The sequence below is a fragment of the Lactuca sativa genome, chromosome 9, assembly GCF_002870075.4.
Source record: "Lactuca sativa cultivar Salinas chromosome 9, Lsat_Salinas_v11, whole genome shotgun sequence".
NCBI classification, from domain to species: domain Eukaryota; kingdom Viridiplantae; phylum Streptophyta; class Magnoliopsida; order Asterales; family Asteraceae; genus Lactuca; species Lactuca sativa.
Genome location: NC_056631.2, coordinates 62,890,990 through 62,914,599, shown reverse-complemented (window position 1 = coordinate 62,914,599; position 23,610 = coordinate 62,890,990). Strand labels below are relative to the sequence as shown.

The following is a 23,610-nucleotide window of genomic DNA, read 5'->3' as shown; positions in this document are numbered from 1 at the left end:
ATCCAAATTCAAAAAAAAAAAAAATACAACGCTATTCGTTATCGTTATTGTTACCATAGAAGATATAATCCGCCAAGTACTCTCGAAGTTGTCTGTGTTTATTTGCGTCCTGAATGTCAACAACGCGATGCAAATAATCTGCTGTTCCTGGTTGAAACTGAATGTGTCTGGGCTCCGTTGGGATATAGTGTGCAATATTTCGCCCTTTATCTTCTACTACCATGTTATGCATTATGATACATACATACATGATATATCGTAAAGTTTGTAAATCCAATGATCGTGCTGCATGTTCGACTATATGCCACTTCGCCTTTAGCACTCCAAAAGCACGTTCCACATCCTTACGTGCTCATTCTTGTTTTCTCTTAAAAAAATTGTCTCGTTATTCAACTGGGTGGCGGAATGTCTTCACGAATGTGGAATACTGAGGATATATTCCGTCTGTAAGGTAATACCCACATTTGTATTCGTTTCCATTCACCGTGAAAGGAGCATCCGGGGCTTTTCCATTCAAAAGATCGTCGAATATTGGCGACTGATCAAGAACGTTGACATCGTTGTTGGAACCCGCAACCCCAAAAAATGCATGCAAAATCCATAAATCTTGAGAAGCGACAGCCTCTAACACCAACGAAGGTGATCCGTGATGACCACTTGCATATTGCCCTTTCCAGGCTACCGGACAATTTTTCCATTTCCAATGTATGCAATCAATGCTTCCAATCATTCTGGGAAACCCATGGCGTTCTTCATGCGCCACATACAATTCTTGCAAATCATGCAACGAAGGTTTCCGCAAATACACGTCTCCAAAAGTTTCAACAACACCCCTTGACAATGTATACAAACTCTCTCTTGCGGTTCTTTCGGACATTCTCATATAGTCGTCCATGGTGTCGGGTGACTCCCTCATAGCCATCAAATGAATGGTCGCAACACATTTCTGCAACGTTGTAAACCCCCCGTCTACCTCTAGCATCATATCTTAATTGAAAAAATTCGTACCTAAACATAAATTAAATACAGTTTAAAAATATATTGCATATGTTGTAAAATTAGAGAAACATGTAGTACATTTTTATTTATTTTGTATAAAAATATAGTAAACAAACGATACCGGCTTTCCAAGGCGTTGGCGATTCGTAAGAACACATCCCTACTCAAACGAAATCTTCTTTTGAAGTCCTTCGCCCCGTATACACAATTATCCGTAAAGTAATCACGATATAGATGTTCGTGTCCTTCCTCATGATTTCTGTTTAACATCGCACGTCTTGTTAGTAGCAGGGCTGGGTCTGGTTGTAGCAAGTCGGTAGTGTAATAATGATACATCATCCTAAAGACAATACCGTCATCTGAATCATCGGACGAGTCGAAAGGATCCATATTGTTTTTGAAGATAATTTAAAGTATGTAGAGAAGAGAAGAGAAAGTGTGTGAATTTTTTAATAAAATGGGAGGTATTTATAGGATAAATTGTTTTTTTAATAATTAATTTTTTTTCAAACCGTTGCAATTTAAAGACGCAACGGTCAGAATTCATTCGTTTCTTCCCGTCGTCACGCCAACGAGATCCACCTTCGACGAATTGCAACGAGCAGGGGGGGCGGTGTTCCCCCCGTTACGCCGCCATTGCCAAGCGCCACGTCAGCCGCGTTGTTTCTCGTTTGGCCTATACTGATTGCTCTTAGCAGGAGAGTAGTTAGCTGAAATCGACTTTGTGATTCAAGTGAGTCTCCTTACTGTACTCGTGGGTTGAAGGAAAAATGCTGGCCCACTATATGTTATGCTAGTTGTCTTTGTGACTCTTGCATGATATGTTGGGCTAGTTCCATTTGTATGTTGGGCTAGGCCCATTTATATGTTGGGCTAGGCTCATGGATCAGGAAGGGCTAGGCCCATTGTATGTTATGTAGGGTGTTAACTGTCTTTGTGAATTTTGCATTTGTATGATCGTGTTAGGCCTATTGGTTAGGCGAAGCTAGGCCCATTATGGTGGGTTGGGCCCAATATACGGGTTGGGCTTGTTGGGTACAAATTTCTCCATTAGATGACTAGTGAAGGATTTACTTGAGAAGACCCACTTGCATATAAGATTGATGCATTGTGACATGAGAGAGAGAGACAGAGAGAGAGAGAGAGAGAGAGACGTGTTAGCACCTCTATATATAGTGGGTTGCATACCACTTGTAGAGTGTGCTTGAGAGATGTAGTTTATAGAGAGTTTTGAGTGAGTTAATTATGTAGAATAAATCTAGTTCCTTTTTTGTAAACTCCTCATGATGATCGAATACATCTTTTAGCACCCAAATCATCGTGTTCTTTGTCTTCTTTTAATTCCGCAAGTCAAATCAATGCTTATAATTCACTACAGGGCCCAATACGAGGGCTAGGCCCAATGGTATGTGGTATTTTGGGGAACTCACTAAGCTTTGTGCTTACGATTTATTGTTTATGTTTTCAAGTACTTTCGGTATAAAAAGGGAACGACCCGGCATGACTGCATTGCATCCATCCTTGTTTTCACAACTTTATGATTTTGGGATTGTACTCTGATAACTGTTTTACATTAATACACTTTTGAATAATTAGTATTACCAAATGGTGTTATATGGTTGAATTAAAAATGAAATTTTTACCTTGAAAATTTGGGACGTTACATCTGGTATTAAACTCTCAATCATAACATAGTATCATCAATTTGGCATGAACGCCTACCAAAACATGATTCATATGGTCCACATACTGATATCTCATATGTTATATGCCAAAACACATTATGGTACACAAACTGTTGCATTAATTAATCCATTGATAGATTATATACTTAGAGTCTCATCACTCTTCATGATCTCATTTCTATACTTTCTTTCCTAGAGACTAATTTTTAATAAATATAATAACAATAAATTTAATTTTTAATAAATATAATTAGAAGACAAAAAGAATAATAATAATAATTATTATATTTATATTGATAATAATAAAAAATAGATATTATTATATTTATATTAGTTATATTATGAAATGATAATTGTTATATTTATAATAATAATAATAATAACAATAACAACAACGATATTTAAAAGAAAATAGGGGTAAGGCAAAAAGAAAATGAGGGAAAGATTTTCATTTCCCAGTAGTTATATTTCCTAAAAAAGGGTAATTTTAAATATTAATTAATATTCCGTTGGTTTTCCGTCGGAAATTTCCGACGCTTTTCCAACGAACTTTTTGTTGTTTCTATATTTGTAGCTATATCGTTGGAATTTTGTTGTATTTCTCTTCTGTTGCAAGTTTGTTGGAAATTGGATGAAAATTTCCTACAAAATATTTTCGTTGGTATTTTTTTGTAGCTAAAAGCAAATATTCTAGTAGTGCAAACACATCGAGCTTGACATCCATTTTGGCCCTTCTCGGTATCAATATTGATATTTTCACTAAGGGGTTGTCGTTTCCTCTATTCATCGAATTTCGTTCCAGTTTAAGTGTTCACAAGACTCCCACAAACTGCGGAAGCGTGATGTTGTATTATTCTCCAGCCCATGTATTACTTTACTAGTATGGTCCCATGTTTTGTACATCTTTTGTATATATGTGTTGCACACATTAATGAGAAGAGATCAAGAATTATTCAAACCAATATTCTAATGTTCATATTGCTATGACAAGCATAATTGAGTTGTACTAAAACAAAAGTAAAATCATAGTAATATGTAAATACGAATAATATGGTACCTTTGAAGCATAACCGTGTAATTATTTTTTAACATTCATATAACACACCAACAAGGGTAATCATGATCATTCGACCTTGGTACAAAATTTATACCTAAGCTGTTGTACAAGAAACTCAGGCAATAGCTAATTATCTAGTCCAAGATGATCATACTAAACACATTGAGATTAACCTACATTTCATCAAACACCGGGCTGACCCAAGCCCAGGTGGGCCATGGCCCAAGGCAACAAATTTTATGGGGCAACATTTTATTTGGATCTAACGTGATGGGAACTGTTATATTGGGCCTCATTTTATGTCTATTCCATTAGGGGTGTTCATTTGGATGGATCGGTTTAATCCGATCTGATCAAGTGAATCCAAATTAATTTCGGTTTTCAAAACGTAGATCCAAATAATCTAAACTAAATTCAAATCCGATCTGATCCAACCAAATTATAATTCAGTTGGATCGGTTTTTTACAATTCGGTTTTCAAGAATCAAGACATTTCAACAAATATATAACGTTAGTATTAACTTACTCTATAATATAAACTAAAAAATATTGTTTAATTAGTTGTGAGTTAAAACTTATAAATAACTATCAAGTAAAATATATTATAGTTTACTACTTTATAGACAATTTTTTTTATAAGAAGTACATATAATAGATGAAAATATTTCATATACTAAAATAATAATTTAGTAAATTTATAAATTATTAAAGATATATATTAAAAAGAACAAAATTATAAATTGCAATTCGATTTTTTGGACTATTTGGATTTTATTATAGAAAGAAAAATCAATCTGAAATCCAAAATAATAATTCGATTTTGCTAAAAACCAATCTAATAATCCGAATATTCGAACTAAATTGTCTGATCCAAATTGTCCAATTGGACAATTCGGTTTTATCCAAATAATGAACAGTCCTATATTCCATAATGTCGTTGTAAAAAAAAGAGGAGACGTGATTCATGAAGCGGCAAACTCAAGTTATTCAAACAGAAAAAATAAATGAATGCCTAATTAACGCATCAAACGTCGAGATAGGAGAATACGAGGAGACGGGCATGCGGGCAGAGCATATATTAGTCGATGCCGCCTGTTATTACATTTTCATAATTCTCAATCTAAATTTCTCCTATACTTTCATTCTTCCTTTGTCGTAAGTCCTAGTTCAATATTCTAAAGTCCTAATCTTATTTCATTTGTGTTCGTGGACATACTTTCTACTTGCCTTCTACTATTTCTTAAGTTGCAAGCATTGATTTATAGTAAGATTTTGTGCTGGTATTTTCTCTTTCTTGTATATTTGGTATTTTAATTATATATTGACGGTTTTGTTTGAGATTTTTTTTTATTACTTTGATTTCATTGGATAGGGAAGTTTCTCTTTCTTTAGTAGTGAAATGCTGAAGAATCATGTTTATTCCAAGTTGTTTATGTATCTATCACGCACTCAGTCATCATTCTAGTTTTATTGTGAATATTGAAAACTACGATTTTCTTAACATAAAGAGCCGATGGAGGATTCGTTTTATATTGTAGTTATTCTACTAGTTTAAGACTTTATTTTCTTGTTGTGTTTGGGTTTAATCGAAGCTTAAAAATACCTATATTTATGTTTATGGCTTTAAATTGTTGACTAGTTCTAAGTGTTTATTGAAAGTACTAGATGAAATCTTTGGCAAAGTTCATGAACTAAAGTGGCTAACCATGGCCCTCATCTCTGTTTATCATATTTATAAAAACAATTTATCATAATAATAAAGAAATGTAAAATATATTAGTGAAAAAGATGCCGAAAATAGTGTTTGAGAAAAAGATTTGTGGTAGGCTTTGTACACGAACTATATCAAGTAAAAATATGAAAGTTAATATTTTTTTCATTGATTTTTCCATTAACGTATAACATAAATATATTCATCAAGTTTGCAGAAAATTGAAGTAGATTTGTTTTTAATCGTTGTAACTTGTAAACTCAATTATTATAACTTATTGAATATAATCTAACATGTATTGTTGGTTTATTTATATTTCGGAGTGACAAACTATTGAAAGATTTGACTGAAGTTTGAGCTTTTATTTTATTACTAGTTATAAGTGTCTTAATTTGTATGCTTGCGGTTTGCACGACATTTGCATTTTCAACCTCAAAGTTTCACTCTCATAGAGAAACAATGGTGATCTTTAGTTATTTTTTTATTTTCCTTTGTTTATTATTACACTTCTTTGTGTCACATTTTTGCAACACATATGTTGGTAATAAAAAAAGATACATAGGGGCATTATTAATTTTGGTTGCCCTCGACATCGAAACCCAAAGGACTGGCCCTGATCAAACGGAAGCCTAAGGTGGATTTGGTGGACATTTATTCACGGGAGCAGTTAGCGGACATCCAAGCACATGGTGTATCAACTAATATTTAAATAAATCTTTAAATAAGTTGGGCTTCAATCTTCTCGCCTAACTTCAAGGCTAGCAGTAGCATGTGATTAGCTAAAGTTATGAATCATAACATCTCCTGAGGAGAAAATATCTTGCATACGAACACCACTTGTCACAAGCTTATGTATACCAAGCTTATACAAGTCTCAAAGGATGTTTATTTAAGCTTATGTTATTATTCAACAAATCATATAAGGTTGTTTGTTTTAAAGTAATTTAATCATACAGACTTATCCGTAGGTAATACATTTGTCCTCCAAAAAGAAATCTTTAGCCAAGTGTCTTAAGAAAACAATACATTTGTATGTACCACTTGTTTCAAACAAAGTTCTTTATCTAGATAGAACATATTCCTTAAATATAACATTATTCATAATTATTTAGTTCATAAAACTTAGCATCCCATACAAACCGAGCCAATCGACAAGTCCATAGCAATTGAATTTACATGAGCTCATGAGCTCAAGCCACCACTATGCAAGTCGATCCTGATCCTAATATTTTCAGGGTTAGCAAGCTACAAGTTGAGCCAAGCCAAACCAAGCTGAATCTACATATTTTCTAATGAATCGAGCCTCGAGCTCGATTGAACTGGAATGCAATATACATGCCCTACATTTAAGAAATAGTGCAACCAAAAACCCTAATCAACACATAGATTGCATTTCTTTTTTCACTCACTCTTGGCTGCAGCAGCCTGCCTTGCTCCAACAGCAAAAAACTCGGTGATGACTTCTAATGGCATCCCTTTTGTTTCCGGGACCTTTAAAAACACAAACACCCATGAAATGACACACACGATGGCGTAAATTCCAAAAATGCCCGCCAACCCGATTGAAGTGAGCATCACTGGCAATGAATATGTCACAATAATATCACATATCCAGAAGACTAGCGCACATATAGCAATGCAGATTCCACGAACTCGTGTCGGGAAAATCTCCGAACACAAAATGTTAGGGACTGGGCCATATGCCATCACAAAGCAACAAAAGTAGACAACAACACATACGGTTGAAATCACCGCATGGATTACCGATCCCATCTTGATGGTGTTCCCGAGGACAAGGATAATGAGAGATGCTATCAGTACAGGAATCGTGGTCAACAAGAGAGTCCTGAACAAAAAAAAGAAAGAAATTGTTAATGTGTTGAGGGGCATTTTTGTCTTTTCACAGTGAGTTAAACTCAAAAATGTACCTTCTCCCCGCAATATCCATGAACCTCATGGCTATTGCAATACATGGAAGCATTAGAAGAGTTGTGAATGCACTAATAAGAAAGGAAGCAGAATCGGAACCGAGCCCGAGGCTGGATAAGAGAACACTGACACCCGCTTGCTCGAGGATTTGAGGCGTGTAGTACATAACCCCATTTATTCCCGAAAACTGCGTTAAGAAAACCGAAAATGTTTGTTAATTTATCCAATAAATTTGCAAAAATCAAACTTTCATTATAAAGACCATGCCTTAGGCTAGGGGTTGTTTAATTTTCTTCAATTGGGTAATGATGTTTGTTTAGTTAACAGGTTGTATATATCAGGTTTGTTTCTTTTTCTTTTCTGGAAGGAATAAACTATGTAAATGACATTAAATCACCATTTAACCTTTACATTCCAAACAACAAATTTTGCAATATTCATATCGTGAAAGGGGTTGGGAGGAAAAAAGAAGTGCAAATAGGTAAATGGTTAGATTCTAATTAATACATTAAGCCAAGTTTTTTGGCTTAACTCATTAAGTCATTGTGTCCGAATTAAGTCAAAAAAAGAAACAAGGATATATAGTTAGATTAAGTGGTTAGAAGTTAAATAAAAAATAGTCGATCCCTTACCTGTTGAAGCATTTGGATCGCAACCCCGACCAATAAAGCCCGTGAAACCCCCGGGTCAACAAGCGCAGACCACAATGGCGTTTTCGAAGCACTTTCTGACGGGTGAATCATTGCGGGTCCCACAGGGGGTTGAGCCATGAGCTCCTTTGAATAAAGAGCAGGCTGGCTGACTAGAGCCGAAGCTTGCACATACTCTCCTTCAACCGCAACATTACCGCCGCTTCCGGGAAGCGAAACAAGCGACCCACGGCGGGACCCACCACGAGCCGCGGCTTCTTGATGCAAATATATTCTCTTAAACCCACCTTCTTTTGTTCCATCTTCACCTTCTCTTTCCGACCACTTCCATGCCAACTGCCACCCACCGCCAATCCCCATGCCGGAAGTTGTCTCTCCGGTGTTACTACCGCCATGTGGACCCACCATGCTGGTTGTTTGCCGGGAAATCAACGGACTATGAAGATTGTCATCGGAGTCATCTCCACCGTCCGTTTGGTACCCTTCACCTTCATTCTGTGAACTCGCTTCATCCCACTGATCGGAGTCTTTCACCTGAGGCCCTGCGGTGGTGCTGAACATGCTACCAAAATTTGGAAACAACATGCTTCTCATACTTCCTGATTCGGGTTGATTTTCATGAACACTACCAAAGAGGGTGACAAGAGGATCCATTAATGGAATACTCGAATTCACCATACTTCCTGCCCGAGAAACCAGACCCATTGTGCTCTGACCGGTGACCGGTTTCGCTATCCATGAGAGACCCGCTTGGGATCCATATAACTTGATTGAATCCTTATGAGCCATTGGATCTTGATCTTGGGTATCTTCATTGTCCAGACCAATCATGTATTCTTCTATTGATGTGTCACCTCCAACCGCTAAACCTTCCACCAGCAACGCCATTTCGCCTGTAATGCAAATTGTGTCACAAGCTACTTAATATATTTTGAAACTTACCCAAGAATGTGGAAAGAAAAAAAAAAGGAAATTTGGGTATTTAGCGGCTTGCAATATATGTGATCCAAGGGGATGTTTGGATGTACGCTTCTAAAGTGATTATTGTGATGGAGATTAAGAAAAGCTTTGAAGACAAATAATGCACCTGAAACATCTTCCCGGCCACGTAATCTTTGCAAGACCTTTTTGGCCTCTCCCATTTTTCCTTTGCTCACAAGCCACCGAGGAGATTCAGGCAAATATAAAATCGCCAAAACAAAATACAAAAGAGAAGGAATAGAAAGCACACCCAACATTAATCGCCAGCTTGTTGAAGCCATTAAAGACAACCCAAACACCATACAATATGCAAAGAACATTCCACCTGAGCCTGTGAACTGAGGGAGCGTATTTAACAATCCCCTTATTTCTGAAGGGGCAGTTTCAGAAATATAAATGGGGGTTAAAGTGACAGCTAAACCAACTCCAAATCCATCTATAAGCCTAGCTAGAAGAAGAACATAGACGTTTGGTGACCAAAGCATTATTAAGCCACTGATGAAGTAAAAGAAAGCTGAGAGTATTAGCATGGGCCTTCGACCAAACAAATCGGATACGGGTCCGGAGCAAGTTGTGATAAGGGTCGCCCCGATTAGTGACATGGCAACAACAAGACCTTCTATGGTACTTCCCAGAGTTAGCTCCTTCTTTATGTAAACTACAGCTCCTATATTCATTAGGAAACATGTTATAGAAATTCTAAGTCTTGGATTCCATGCTTTTGAACCCCAATAAGTTTGATAAGACAAAGTGATTCATTTGGATTCAAAACCAAGAGAAACAAATTGAGTACCTGCAATTGTAGCATTATCCCAACCCTGTAAAAGATTGCCAATTGTGACAATGATAGCAACTAATGCAGCCCCATTCATCTTATCAAACAGCTCAAACAAATGTAATTCGAAAACCTGCAAACAAAATCAGAAAAAACCGTAGGTAAAAATTGGGATTTTAGTGAAAGAAAGCTTTCTTGATTTCTTGGGGTAGTCATACACATTATACCCCACTTAAGCTCTACCCGCTATTCGTTATATGACACTTAAAAAACGCCCAAATCATTCGACTGAAAAGGAACGCAAATCCATATATATTTCGTAATCACAGGATTCAATCCTTCAAAGCTAATTTATAACCCTTTTGATGTAAAGAAAGATTACAAGAAAGTACAAAGGTTCAAGTTAAAACAAGAGAAAGTATCAACTTTTAAGCAAAACAAGAAAAGGTTTTGCTTTCTCTATATCTTAATTTAAAAAAAAAAATTAAAAGAAACAGAAAATACCTGAAATCAGAGAGAGATAGTCCAAGAACTTTGAATGGAATACTACAACATACTTTGGTAGTAGTTATACACTTTCTTTATATATGTAATATCAGTGAAGTTAGGAAAAGGGTGCTACAATTCTATCCACCAACCTTTCACTACCCACCAAAAACCCTTCACGACTCACCAAACTATTCACAATTCACTAAAATTTTCTTGAAAATCATCACCCCTTTTAGTTTTGGGAGATGAATTTACGATATCATTGAATACCTAAAACCCAGAAGTTGAAGAAAACTTAGTCCTGCATGAATAAGGTGAGAATCTTCGAGAGAAAAGTGGGGTCTTGGAGTAGAAAAGCAATGGTTGTTAATCAGTGTCAATTGAATATGAGAATATTCCACATGATGTTTTAATGATTGATAGTCTTTTTGTTAAATCAAAACCTTATTCTGTTGTATTTTCGAACATATATTTTCAGTTTAGTACGTATGTTGAATGATAACTTTGCTCGTAGTTGGACTATGACTGAAAGGGATTGTAAAAGTGTGAAAACAATAAAAGGTAAAAGAGAGCGGTTATAGACCTCTCGACGGGTACAATGAGGTCCACATAGTGATGATTTGTCCCTGTGAATTGTTTTACAATTATTTGAGTCACCATCGATTGATTCAATTATATAAGTATGTGTAACAATTATTTGAGTCATCATCATTTGATTCAATATATTTGCAAGGATTTCTGTTGTTACATCATGTGCTATCAAAGCTACATGAGGGTTAGGTGGATCTTGTTTCTATCTCACATTATATATATATATATATATATATATATATATATATATATATATATATATATATATATATATATATATATATATATATATATATATATATATATATATATATATATATATATATGGTAAAGTGAATATACCTAACAACCTTATATAAGCTTAGGTACCTAACCTCATCAAACTACGTCATTTTGCATTAAATTTTCATTGCAATCGTCCAAGGTTCTTAAACTTCATCCCAAAACTTGATTTACTTCAAAAAAATTTGGAAATTCATCATTATATTTCTCCTGCATCCTTTCGTTTGTAGCGATAGGATATAAAGCCCATCAGGTGGTATTCGATAGAAAGACGTGATGTAAAAAAAAGATATTGGTGAAAGTCCAAAGATTTTGGAAGCAATCAAGTTATGGGGTTGAAGTTTAAGAACCTTAGGCAATTATAATATAAATATCATACAAACCGTTGTGGTATTATAGAGTTAGGTACCTAAGCTTATATAAGGTTGTTAGGTATATTCACTTTTCCCATATATATATATATATATATATATATATATATATATATATATATATATATATATATATATATATATAAACCAACAAACATTTTGTAAATATATAGTACTATGTACCAATAGTTTTAGATAAGGTAAATTAGTCAAATTGTAGAATTTAATTATAATTTCCAAAAAATTAATACCTTTAATTTAGGAATGAGAAAATCACGTTTAATAGTTAGGGAAGTTGAATAAAGAGCCGACATTCCTTCATCCCTCATCATCGTTGCCACCAAGCTAACCATATCGCCACCTATAGCCACTCGCCGATCATTCCCTCATCACTCGCTCTCTCTGTCAGCGACCATTGTTTCTGAGAGAGCGACCATTGTTTCTCCTTCTGTGTTGCCGATCACATGTCTCTCCCTATCTATTTGTCACCCACATCACCACTTGCTTCTTCTTTTTCTTGTTTCCGACGACCATAGTTCCAACGCCTAACAAGTATTTTCATCTTTCTTCTATTCTTTTTATAGACGATCTGTTAATTTGCTTGTTATCTTTATGAGAACTCATATTCCTGAAACTCTCACTTGGTTTGATAACCTTTTTTGTTCGATATTAAATTTCCTAATAGTTTAAATGATACTATAAAAGAACATTCGTTAAAGAAAACAAAAAAATATTTTATAGATGGATGTGTGTGTGTATATATATATATATATATATATATATATATATATATATATATATATATATATATATAAAATCGGGTGATGACTCATTTTAAAGTGAGGACTATAAGGACACTTTAAAAAATTAAAAAAAAAATCTTAAAAAATTACAAATCATAAAATAGAGCATAGATCTATGTCCAGGAGAAAAAAATTGAAAAAAATTGGATCATTAAAATTGAACATGGATCATAATAATGCAAAATAAAAAATTAAAATTGAATCATGGATCAATTTCAATGATGCAAAAAAAAATCAAATTTTTTTTTCTCGCGGGCATAGATCTATGCTCGATTTTATGATTTGTATTTTTTTAGATTTTTTTTCAATTTTTTTAAAAAATCCTCACGGTTACTCATATATATATATATATATATATATATATATATATATATATATATATATATATATATATTATGGTCTGAGTGTAATAAAAAAGTTAAAAGACTAAGACTATGTTTGACGTACTAGCTGAAAAGCTAGCTGTTAAATAAAAAGTTAATTGATAATTGAAAAGTTAGCTGTAAAAAATAACATTTGGTAAAATAGCAAAACAGCTAGTTGAAAAATATAAAATTATATAAAAAATACATTTAAGATAATGTGTTTCTGTAATTAATTAAGGAGTATATTTGAAAATTAAAAAAAAAAAAAAAAAAAAAAAAAAAAAAAAAAAAAAAAAAACCTTCAAAAAAGCTAGTCTAAGTAGTTTTTTAAAAAGCTAGTATAAATAGTTTTTTAAAAAGTTAGCTTATAAGCTACTTTTTAATTTGTCAAACACGACAACATAAAAAAATTTTTAGCTAGTATGTCAAACACAAATCTTAGACCAAACAAAGACACGATCTCAATAACATGTTCATTAAAATATGAATAAAGTTCATCTCTCAAAGAATATTTTATAATCTAAAACAAAAATTTAGAAATTTATGAACTACTATCACTGTTTTGAAAACCGGACCGGACCGGCCGGTTCAACCGGGAACCGGTCACAAATCCGGTTCTTAGGGCCCCAAAAACCGCTTGTTTCTAAACCGGTAAAAACCGGACGATTCACCGAAAACCGGTCAAAACCGGTCCGGTTGAACCAAATAAAAACCGGTTCTTGTATAGCAAATGCCACATGAGCGCTGAAAATTTTGTCTTTGTTGGTTCCCTCTAATAAGGGACGCTAGCCTTGAACCTTTCAGTTAACGACCGATGTGGGACAAGCTTCTTTTCCTTCCTATTTATCAAGCTAGAATACTTTTCATTTTTTTCATGTTATCGATGTGGGATCAAAAGTCATCACAACTTAACAAGTAACAATCGCTTTGCCAATTTCAACGACTTTCCCTTCGTTTTCTATTAGTTTATTTTGTTTCCTCTTTATTTTTTTCACCTTCTCTTCCTCATTACTATCTAATACTTTTTACTTTTTCTATTAATTTCGTAACAAAATCTAACCAAACATAGGCATATATATAAATAAATAGAAGTTAAAATTCTTAATATATATTATCCGGTTTTTCCGGTTTTTGGGACCGGTTCAACCTGTCAAACCAGTTGAACCATCGAACCGGTAAGACGGCCGGTTCGATGTCCGGTCCGGTTTTCAAAACATTGACTACTATTTTAAAATCTGGGCCGATCTTGGACACATTCAATCATTCGTGATGATCTACCCCTTAGAACGCAACAGGCCAACAGCATGGAGGGCCCAAAAAAATTGCTATACTGCTTATACGTATCCTACTTGTGTAAGTGTGTTAAAAGGCATGAGCGAAATAATTTTAGAAAACATAATTTCGGGAAACAATTTTAGAAAATCATGAGAAAGGGATCAAAGAAATTGGAAACAAATCAATGAAAGCATCATTGCATCTCTTTCTTGATCGATCGACGATCGTTCATTATTATATCACGATTGACAACCCCATCATCATTGTGCTTATGTTACAAGAATCATTAATAAACCTGTGCAAAATATCATTATGCATTCAAAGAATCATATTTTATTTTGTTCGTGCTTTATTGGAATAATTGCCTTTATGTTATTTTAATTGTCTTCGCTTAATCGTTAATCGGGTAATTGATGCATATATTGATATGATAAGTTGTGTTTCAATTACCAAGTTAGTTTTATTTTGGAACTAAATTCATAACTATATAATTGATATATTACATATGTTTTTCATGCAATTTACATATTTTGGTTTTGTTATCTTAGGTATATGAATTAATATCTTTTGGTTTTAGAAGTAAGGTTTATGGTATTTTATTTTGAATAAAAGCTGTTATTATTATATTAAAATTTTAACTAACCATTATAAATTACATCTTTTCTGTATCTTTTTAATCTAGTAATTTTAAGGCCAAAAATTTATAAAATGTACATGGCTTCAAATTATCAGGAGGCCTTCTTTAAAATTAACATAAAAAACCAATAAAAATTCAAAGGCTAATGCCACAAAAGCCTTTAAGTATATAAAAAAATATTCAATTTTATGCTTTGTTGTCTTTTGGGTTCCTTAAAGCCGAAAGTTTTTGGTAAGTTTTTGCATTTTTGCCTTTTCAACAGGTTACCAGTTGCCAACAAACGCGTACGTGTGTGTTGATCAGGCATTTAGAGTTGATGTGGATGATGACTAGATAACATTTTTTCCCTTTGTCGGGATGATGAATTTTCCCTTTGGTTAAAAATGGGCCTTAAAGAAAGTAGGGAGGGCAAAAAGTATCGATCCCAGTCACTTTCCTCTCAAGCTCGCCACTTTACCACTAGGCTAGAAGTAAGGGTGAACATTTGGACCTTTGGATCGGATCGGACCTAGACCGGCCTTAACAAGTCCAGTCCAAGATCCACTAATATCTACAAAATCGGTCTGGTCCAAGAGTTGGTCCAGTCTAGTCCAAATACTCATCCATACAATCGTAATAGATAAACATACATCTAGTAGGCTTTAACGAGTTGTACCATATACAACTTAAGTTGTATCGGTCTAACGAGTACTAGAACAAGAAAACACAGACCTTTACCAGACTTGGATCAACCTTAACCGGTCTGGTCCAAGGTCCACCCATTTATGCCAAACTGGTCCGGTCCAAGAGTCGGTTCGGTCCGATCCAGTTGTTGATGATACCTTCTTCTCGGTTCCTCCTCCTTCTTCCATAATGTGAGCTCGGAGAAGGAAGAGATAGAAGGGCCCAATGGAGAATGTGGTCAAAAATCCATAATATAGTCTGACCACAACGACCGAATTGATTATCTTCATGCATAAGGATACTAGATTACCTAGTAGAAAAGATTTCAAAATCATCACAAACTTCCCTTTTTCTTTTCTGTTACAATTTATGTATTATCATATGATGATTTTAAAACATTCCATATATAGAAATAGAAAGAGATAAACTAGAAATAACATATGTTATATTAATGACACTAAAAGGATATTAAATGAATGGAATTAGGATATGGATAGAATATAATGAAATAGAGCCACTTTGGGGTTCCTTATGAAATGAGGCAAGGAAGGGAGTTGTAACATCCCGATTTCCGAGAATGAGATTTAGGGATTTCATGCAATTAAGGAAGTCTACTCGACGAGTCGGAGGCCCTAACTCATCGCGTAGAGTTTTAGTCAGCACGTGTGATTTATGTGGTCTACTCGACGAGTCGGAGGACCCCGACTCGACGAGTAGGAGCTGAAAAGTGAAACCCTAGTTTTTAGGGTTTGCACCCTATTTAAAGGACCTTAAGTCCTTTCCTCCAGCCCCTTACCACCTCTTGACGGCCAAAAGAAACCCTAATCAGTCTAGACCTTGTTCTTGAGTGTTTGTGAGATTTAAAGAGTGATTTTGGTGCATTTTGTGAAAAAGGTTTGAAGTCTAAGGAGCTTGGAGCAAATAGAAGCTTGTGGATCTGACTCTACTTCATCTTGGCATCATTCTAAAGGTAACAAGTTGTTACCTTGACTTATCTTTAGCTAGATCTCTTTATGCAAAGGTTTAGGACCATTTTTAGCATATTTGTGAGTCAATTCGGGTATTGGACATGATCTGAAGTTGTAACTTCAAATCTGGACTCCTCTATGTCCCTATAGCCATAAAGTTATCAGATTTAGCAAGCTAAGGCTCTTCTTCTTGGTTTAAACCTTTCCCTTAGCTTGGTTTTGGCATCTAGGATCATGCATGTATGTAAAGTTTGCAACTTTACGTGGAAACTGTGCCCTAAGAGGTTAGATCTGCAATATGGAGCTTTGGGGTAGATTAAAAACATCTGGATGAGAAATAGACTAAAGGGACTCGACGAGTCGCATAGCCGACTCGACGAGTCGGTTGAAGATTGCCTGTATTGGTTCTGCATGAACTCGGCGAGTCAGTAAGAAGATTCGATGAGTCAGTTAGGTTTTTCCCGACATTCGGACACGCATGGACTCGACGAGTTGGTTAGACACCCGACAAGTCAATTAGGGTTTTTATGATTTCCTGAGTTCTTAAGGAACTCGACGAGTTGCTAGATGCACTCGAAGAGTTGGGTCAACATGGACTGTTGACTTTGATTTTAACCAAGGGTTGACCAGATGGACTTGTGAGGGTATTTTTGGTAATTTGAGATTCTGATGGACTTGGTCCTATGGTGGTTATAGTGGTTGAGTTCGTGGCTATGATTCGGGATTTGATCTTATCGCTATAGTTCGCCATTGTGAGGTGAGTTCTTCTCACTATATCAACATGGTCTAAGGCACCAAGGGCGACCCTTATGATTTGTATCCTGGTTATAGGATGGTTGCTATGTTAGTGACCTGTTAGATCAGTATCATGGTTATAGGATGGTTGCTACGGTAGTGATCGGTTAGATCGGTATCCTGTTTATAGGATGGTTTCTCTGTTAGTGATCTGTAGATCTGTATGATTATCTGTACATGCTAGCTAGCGTATGATATTTATGTGCACATGGTTGTTGGTTTGGGGGATTGGGTTGAGGAAGGTCCTGCTTTGTGTTGTAGGCCAAGATACTCAGGACGAACCAGATAGACTGCAGACCCGGTTAGGGCATACTAGTCAGGTTGAAGGCCCGACGAGCGGTTCGAATAAGCTGAAGGACCTAAAAGGCGGTCCAGACGTGCCGGAGGCTCGGAGAGCGGTCCAGATAGACTGATGGCCTGTGAGGCGGTCCAGTCAGACTGATGGCTCATTATGCACATTGTGTTTGTTTATATGATATGGTTATTTTTGTATGGCGTTGGTATTTTGAGGGAACTCACTAAGCTTCTGGCTTATAGTTGTTGATTTTGTTTCAAGTACTTCTGATGATCGCGGGAAGGTGAAGGCGTGATCGTACACCTCCTTATGTTTTCATGATTTGATTCTAGGATACTCTGACATTATACTATTTTTTTTAATAATCATTGGTTTTGAAATGTTTTAAAAAGTTTAAATTTGGCATGATTTTTATGGATGTTACAGGAGCCACTAGGAAGAAGTTCCAGGAGTTACAAAGGAAGATTCGAGCGCATATTGGTCATGGGTTGAGAATGGGAATGAAACTCTATGAGATCGAATCTCTCGTTTTTTGTCAGTAGCTCGGTGGTAGAGTGGTCGACTGTTAACCGATTGGCCGTAGGTTCGAATCCTACTTGAGAGATTTGAAAATCACCGTTAACACCTCGGTGTAGGCCCGGGATACTCCTTTGTTCCATAGCCCTTGGGCTATTTACAACTATCCAATTAATAATTCTCATATGTACTAGTACTAGTAGTGCATCAAAGATGCAGTCATCGATTCTCCCGAGAAGCTACAATTGTCGTGAGCAAATATATTAATGAAGAGGAATGATTTTTTGTTATGATACTAATACTTGTACATACTCTACTATTCTTCCCCATCATGGCTGAGGAAGTGTTACGGGCGCGTAAAAAATACGCTGATGGGGGGTGGGGTCCAAGAGTCGGTTCGGTCTGGTCCGGTTGTTGTTGTTGTTGTTGTTATTTTTGTTGTCGTAATAGTAGTAGTAGTAGTAGTAGTTGTTGTTGTTGTTGCTATTGTTGCTATTGTTATTGTTGTTGTTGTTGCTATTGTTGTTGTTGCTATTGTTGTTGTTGCTATTGTTATTGTTGTTGTTGTTGCTGTTACTATCGTTGTCGTCGTCACCATCACCGTTGTCGTCATTGTACTTTTAAAAATGAATGTTATACATTTATAAACGAAATATGCACATGTATAAAAAAACATATGTAGTTTATACAATATAGACCGTATTAAGGTGAGGAATAGTTGGCACCATGTCATCTTGAGAATCCCTATCAGTGCCTACATGGTGTGCCACATGTTCATGTAACCTGTAACAAGTAACTCGAAATCCCAAACCTCCGACTTATTGAAACCTAAAGATGGAAAACGGAAAATCGATAATTTTCTAAAAATTTAAGGGGTTTTATGGCATTAGCCCTAAGTTTAACATATAAACCACACTTCTTGTGACAACCCGTAGTTTCAATCTTGTGAAAGTCAAACTTGGTCAACTAAAGTCAAACTTATCCAATAAAAGTCAAACTTGTGCTTTGATGTAACCATAAGGTTAGATTAATAGCCTTTACATGTTAAAACATTTAAAATCCGAGGAGCCTCACGGGAACCGACAACCCTTCGCAACCGTAAACACATCGCAACCGAGAACCATGTTCTCGACTTTGAACTCGCTTCGGACCGCAAACTCTACCATATAAGTATGTGTTTGACTGAGATATTCCTCACTTCTACACTTCTATCCGAAAACTCAAGATTTCTCTCTCAAGACCTTCAACCGAAAACCCCTAGTTTTCTCTCAACTATCATCCAAGGATCATTTGATTCACCTTTGGATCTTGATAAGAGCATCTAGTGTTCTTATTTTCATCGATCAAACACCCTTCATTTATGGTTTTATAGCCGTAAACCCTTGAATCTCGTTGGTTTCACCAAGAACACCAAGATCACACACTTGAGTTTACAGCCGAAAACACTTGAATCTTTAAGTGGTCATGAACCGATTACGACCGTAAACACCGAAGCCCAGCCGTGAGCTCCAAGCAGTCACTTGTTTTTCCCTTCTAACACTTCTTTTGCAAGTAATTCTTACATCTTAGGTTGTTTCCTTAACATCTTTGAAGCTTTATTCACTAATTTCATCCCAATATGTTGCGTGAATTGCTATTTAGGACTTGGTTTTGTCCCGGGAGCTAACTAGTGGAAACAATCATCCTACATCGAACATTCCATCAAATCACCCACTTAAGGTGAGTTCATACCCCTACAATTTACCCTTTTAAATTCTTTTTAAGGGGGGAATACAAGTAGAACACAATATAATTGTGTTAATCATTTACATGTGGAAACAAACAAACAAAAGGATTTCTTATGCTCAAATGTTGTTAAAATCACTTTAAAACTCTTTTAAACTATTTTTAGATTTCTATTTTAATCAAAAGCATATTTGTGTACATATTTATGTATAAGTATTCTGTAACAGATTTAGGACTATTTCTAAATACCGTAACTCCTGTTCCTTGTTTGGTTGTGGGCTTAGGGTAGGATCACTAGTCCGACTGTGAGTTAAATCATAGTTATACTTGCTAAATATATGCCTGAATATTAAACCTCATTTTCAAGGAACACACTTAACTCAATTGCATATGTTGAACATCTGAGTCTTTTCTACAAATCAATAATAGTTTAAACAAACATACTAGTAAACTATAATAGGTATAGTTTAGAGGATCACTACATACTATTTCTAGAACAGAGAAACAATACATGCGTCAATACATACATACTATCACTATTCATTACAAAGTATACTATTCATTGACAAGAACAAGAAGGAACTTACATACTATAACAAGAACAAGGTAACTAAAATGTGAGATACTATTTCATGGCATAACAATATACTTGCTATGTCACGTTTTGTAACCAAAGTCTCCTGGATGGAGAGCATGAGTTTGTGTATAGATCTATACGGGATTGACCATCCCACACCTTGTTGCTAGCTACAGTGTGTCACACCCCCAAACCAGAATGACGGAATCGTTCAAGGGCGGATAACTTCATGTAGTATCATAGCAGTTGAGTAAATAGTAAAGAAAACAATCACAACCATCATAAATATAATTTAAAAAGTTACATCGTTGATTGTATTACATGTTTCAAAAGAAATTACATTATGATGATATAATAAGTTTGAAATTGATGCTTAGCATCCCTTCCCAAAAGCAGTTGTTACCTATATTACTAAATCCCTGAGAAATACAAGTAGTTTTGAAAAAGTGTCAACAATTAAGTTGGTGAGTTCATAAGCGTTTTTGTATAAGAATTGTATGCCTTTTTGTATAAAGTAACTAAGTTTGTTTCTAGAAAATCCAATATTTTCCATAAATGAATAGTAGTTTTAAAAGTTCTAAAGACTGGAATGCATAAGTATTTTCCATACCTAAAATGGTGTAAGTAGATTTATATATGTATATATAACCACTAAGGCGTTTGATAGCCTCGTAAATCAAATGTTTCAATACTTCATGTGAGTGTTATAACCATACTATTGACCCAGACTGCCTGTAACAACGTTCTTCAGGCGTTGGAATGGTATGACATTTGTCACCTCAGACCTGCCGGTCTAACTGTAGCTAACAGTTTGGGTGCGGGATTCTCAATCCCATATAGATCCATACATAAGTATCATGCTCTCCCTACAAGAGATTATGGTTTATAATACAGGACTTTAAAATGTGTACGTGAAAGTATGTGAAATCAAATGTCTCACAAAGTTTGTATCAAATAGGTTTACGTATGAAAAGTCCCTTTTTTTCTTGTAAATGTAAGTATTTCCTTTCTATATTGTCCATAGAGTGTAAAATATCATGAGTATCTCGTAAACTATACCTATTATAGTTTTTCAAAAGTGTGTTTCATTTGAATGATAAACCTTAGTGTGTTACCAACTTTGCATGTAAAGTATAACATTTGTAATAACGTTATTTTACTTTTTTAACATTTATACACAAAATGTAGATAAAGCATTAGAAACTGTATGTAACAAATTTCATTTTAACATAAGTTTTTCTTGCGTTTCACTTGTATTCCCCTCCCCCCCCCCCCCCCCCCCTAAAATATAGTAAAAACGTGAAAATATAGGGGTATGAACTCACTTGGTAGAAGCGGCGGTTTGATGAAAACGAGACTAAAGTCGGGCAACACTTCAACTAGAGAAAGTCGATTTCTCGGAAATCTCGAAGCTTCAGACCTTCGTCGTATCTTGGATACATAACTGGGGCGTCGGGGTATCTTTGAAAGGCTCGAAAGTGAGAAAAATGGGAGAGAAATGGTGTAAATTAGCAAAAGAATTCGGAAGCCTCGCATCCTATTTATAGGAGGGGAACCTGGCCTCGTACGCTGGGCGTACTCGCGTACGCGAGACGTACGTCATGCATGACGCACTCTTCGGACTCCAGACTTTGGATGGGACAGGATATAGGGTAGCGGGGGACATGGTAGATCCGAGGCCGAGCATTGAGTACGCTGGGCGTACCCCCATACGCTATAGCGTACTCCCCTCAGTTTGTGTGCCCCAATCTTCTAAAATGCGTAACTTTCGCATACGAGCTTTGTTTTTGACTTTCTTTATATCCACACGTAGGTGAGAATATAATCTACAACTTTCATTTAGACTTCGTTGGCAAATTTTGACTTTATTTTTAATTATATATTTTTAATATGTCGGGACAGGAAATGACCGTTAAAAATTCATAACTTTTTCATCCGATGTCCGTTTTTGTCTGTCTTTTTACCGTTATACTACTATTGTCGAGATTTTCAACTCTCATTTAGGTTGTGTTGGCTAAATATCGCTCGATCTCTATTTCGAGTTTTTAGCTGTCCACCGCTACTCCGAAACTTAGAAAAATCCTAACTTCCTTACACGAAGTCAGATTTGGACGTTCTTTTCATGCACGTTCACGGTTTAATGATATCTATGACATTTGTTTAGATACCTAAGGTTAAAAATTATTTTATTGAAATTTCGCATTTTATGCTTAACAATGTTTTACCAGTTTTGCTGCGGATTTTCGATTGATCATAACTTCTTCGCTATAACTCGGATTTTTGTGTTCTTTATATTTCTGAAAACCTTGTTACGATATCTATTACTTTATGCAACCCAATTGAGACTTTGGAACATTTTATTTTTGACGCTATTTTTTATGAAAAGTAGATTACAATACTTGACTTAGGTAATTACATTGACTTGAAATATCGGGTTGTCACACGGTGGGACCTGCAGGTCTATGGGTGACAAATGTCATATCATTTTCGACGCCTGAAGAACGTTGCGTTTTATACTAGTCTATCTAGCATGGTTATAACCTAATCACATTTTAACCTTAATTAACAGTCTGGTTTTAAGGTAGTTAATGCATCTGTAGTGTATTTTATATAATACTACTATAAATCTTCATTTTTCTATTACATTCATACAGTGATATTCTCACATGAGAAATGCATACTATTTTTCGAGTAAAGATAGTTTTACAAATATGGAAAACATACATATATACTATTTCAAGTACAAACATACATTTATACCATTTTCAAGAGAACAAAACATACAAACAATTGAGTCTTGATAGAAGACTACTTTTCATTTAATGCAGAAAATATAGGATTTTCTGGGAAAGATACAAACATTTTCACTAGTCAGATACAAACATTTTCATGAAACAAATGCAAACACTTGACACTAAAATACTTATGAACTCACCAACTTAAATGTTGATACTCTATTTCAAAATAACTTGTATTCTCAGGTTTAGGTACACTTGACACTAAAATACTTATGAACCAATAGTCAAGTACACAGGATCAGGTTTTGAGAAGACGGAGCATGTTCAAGACTCGTTTTTTTGTATTTTTCTTTACATTTTTGGTGTCATACTACTATTCACAGAACACACATGTATTAACTATTATATTAATGCAATGGATGTTGTTGCTTGTTTTACTATTGTTTATTCTTATGATACTGTACATGACGTCCTCCGCCCGCGAACGTTTCTGCCATTCTCGGTTTGGGGGTGTGACACTTCGAAGCCATAACTTTATATACATGGTCAATTCATTGGTTTTCGATGTCGAGAACGTGATAGTAATAATGCCACCAAAAGATAAACCAAACACAAAATCAAAAGCATCCTCGATTCAACATTAATCTCATTCTTAACTCAATATTTGATGTAAAAGAAAATGGGTTTTCCCTTCATCTATTCATCTTCTGTCACATTCCTTTTTATGTTAAAA

At 35.3% G+C, this 23,610-nt stretch overlaps 2 protein-coding genes across 2 annotated transcripts; both read right to left on the bottom strand.

Moving 5' to 3' along the window:
- Positions 1 to 385: 385 nt before the first annotated feature.
- Positions 386 to 985, bottom strand: LOC111878784 (uncharacterized). The gene has a single exon (XM_023875313.1). It carries the CDS (start codon positions 983 to 985, stop codon positions 386 to 388), a length of 600 nt encoding a protein of 199 aa, XP_023731081.1.
- Positions 986 to 6,530: 5,545 nt separating this feature from the next.
- On the bottom strand, positions 6,531 to 10,665 carry LOC111877063 (monosaccharide-sensing protein 2). Its single transcript, XM_023873630.3, has 6 exons — positions 10,292 to 10,665; positions 9,806 to 9,920; positions 9,119 to 9,679; positions 8,014 to 8,924; positions 7,381 to 7,568; positions 6,531 to 7,298 (listed from the first exon to the last, which is right to left on the bottom strand). Exons 2-6 carry the CDS (start codon positions 9,882 to 9,884, stop codon positions 6,854 to 6,856), a joined length of 2,184 nt encoding a protein of 727 aa, XP_023729398.1. The 5' UTR covers positions 9,885 to 9,920; positions 10,292 to 10,665; the 3' UTR covers positions 6,531 to 6,853.
- Positions 10,666 to 23,610: the final 12,945 nt, after the last annotated feature.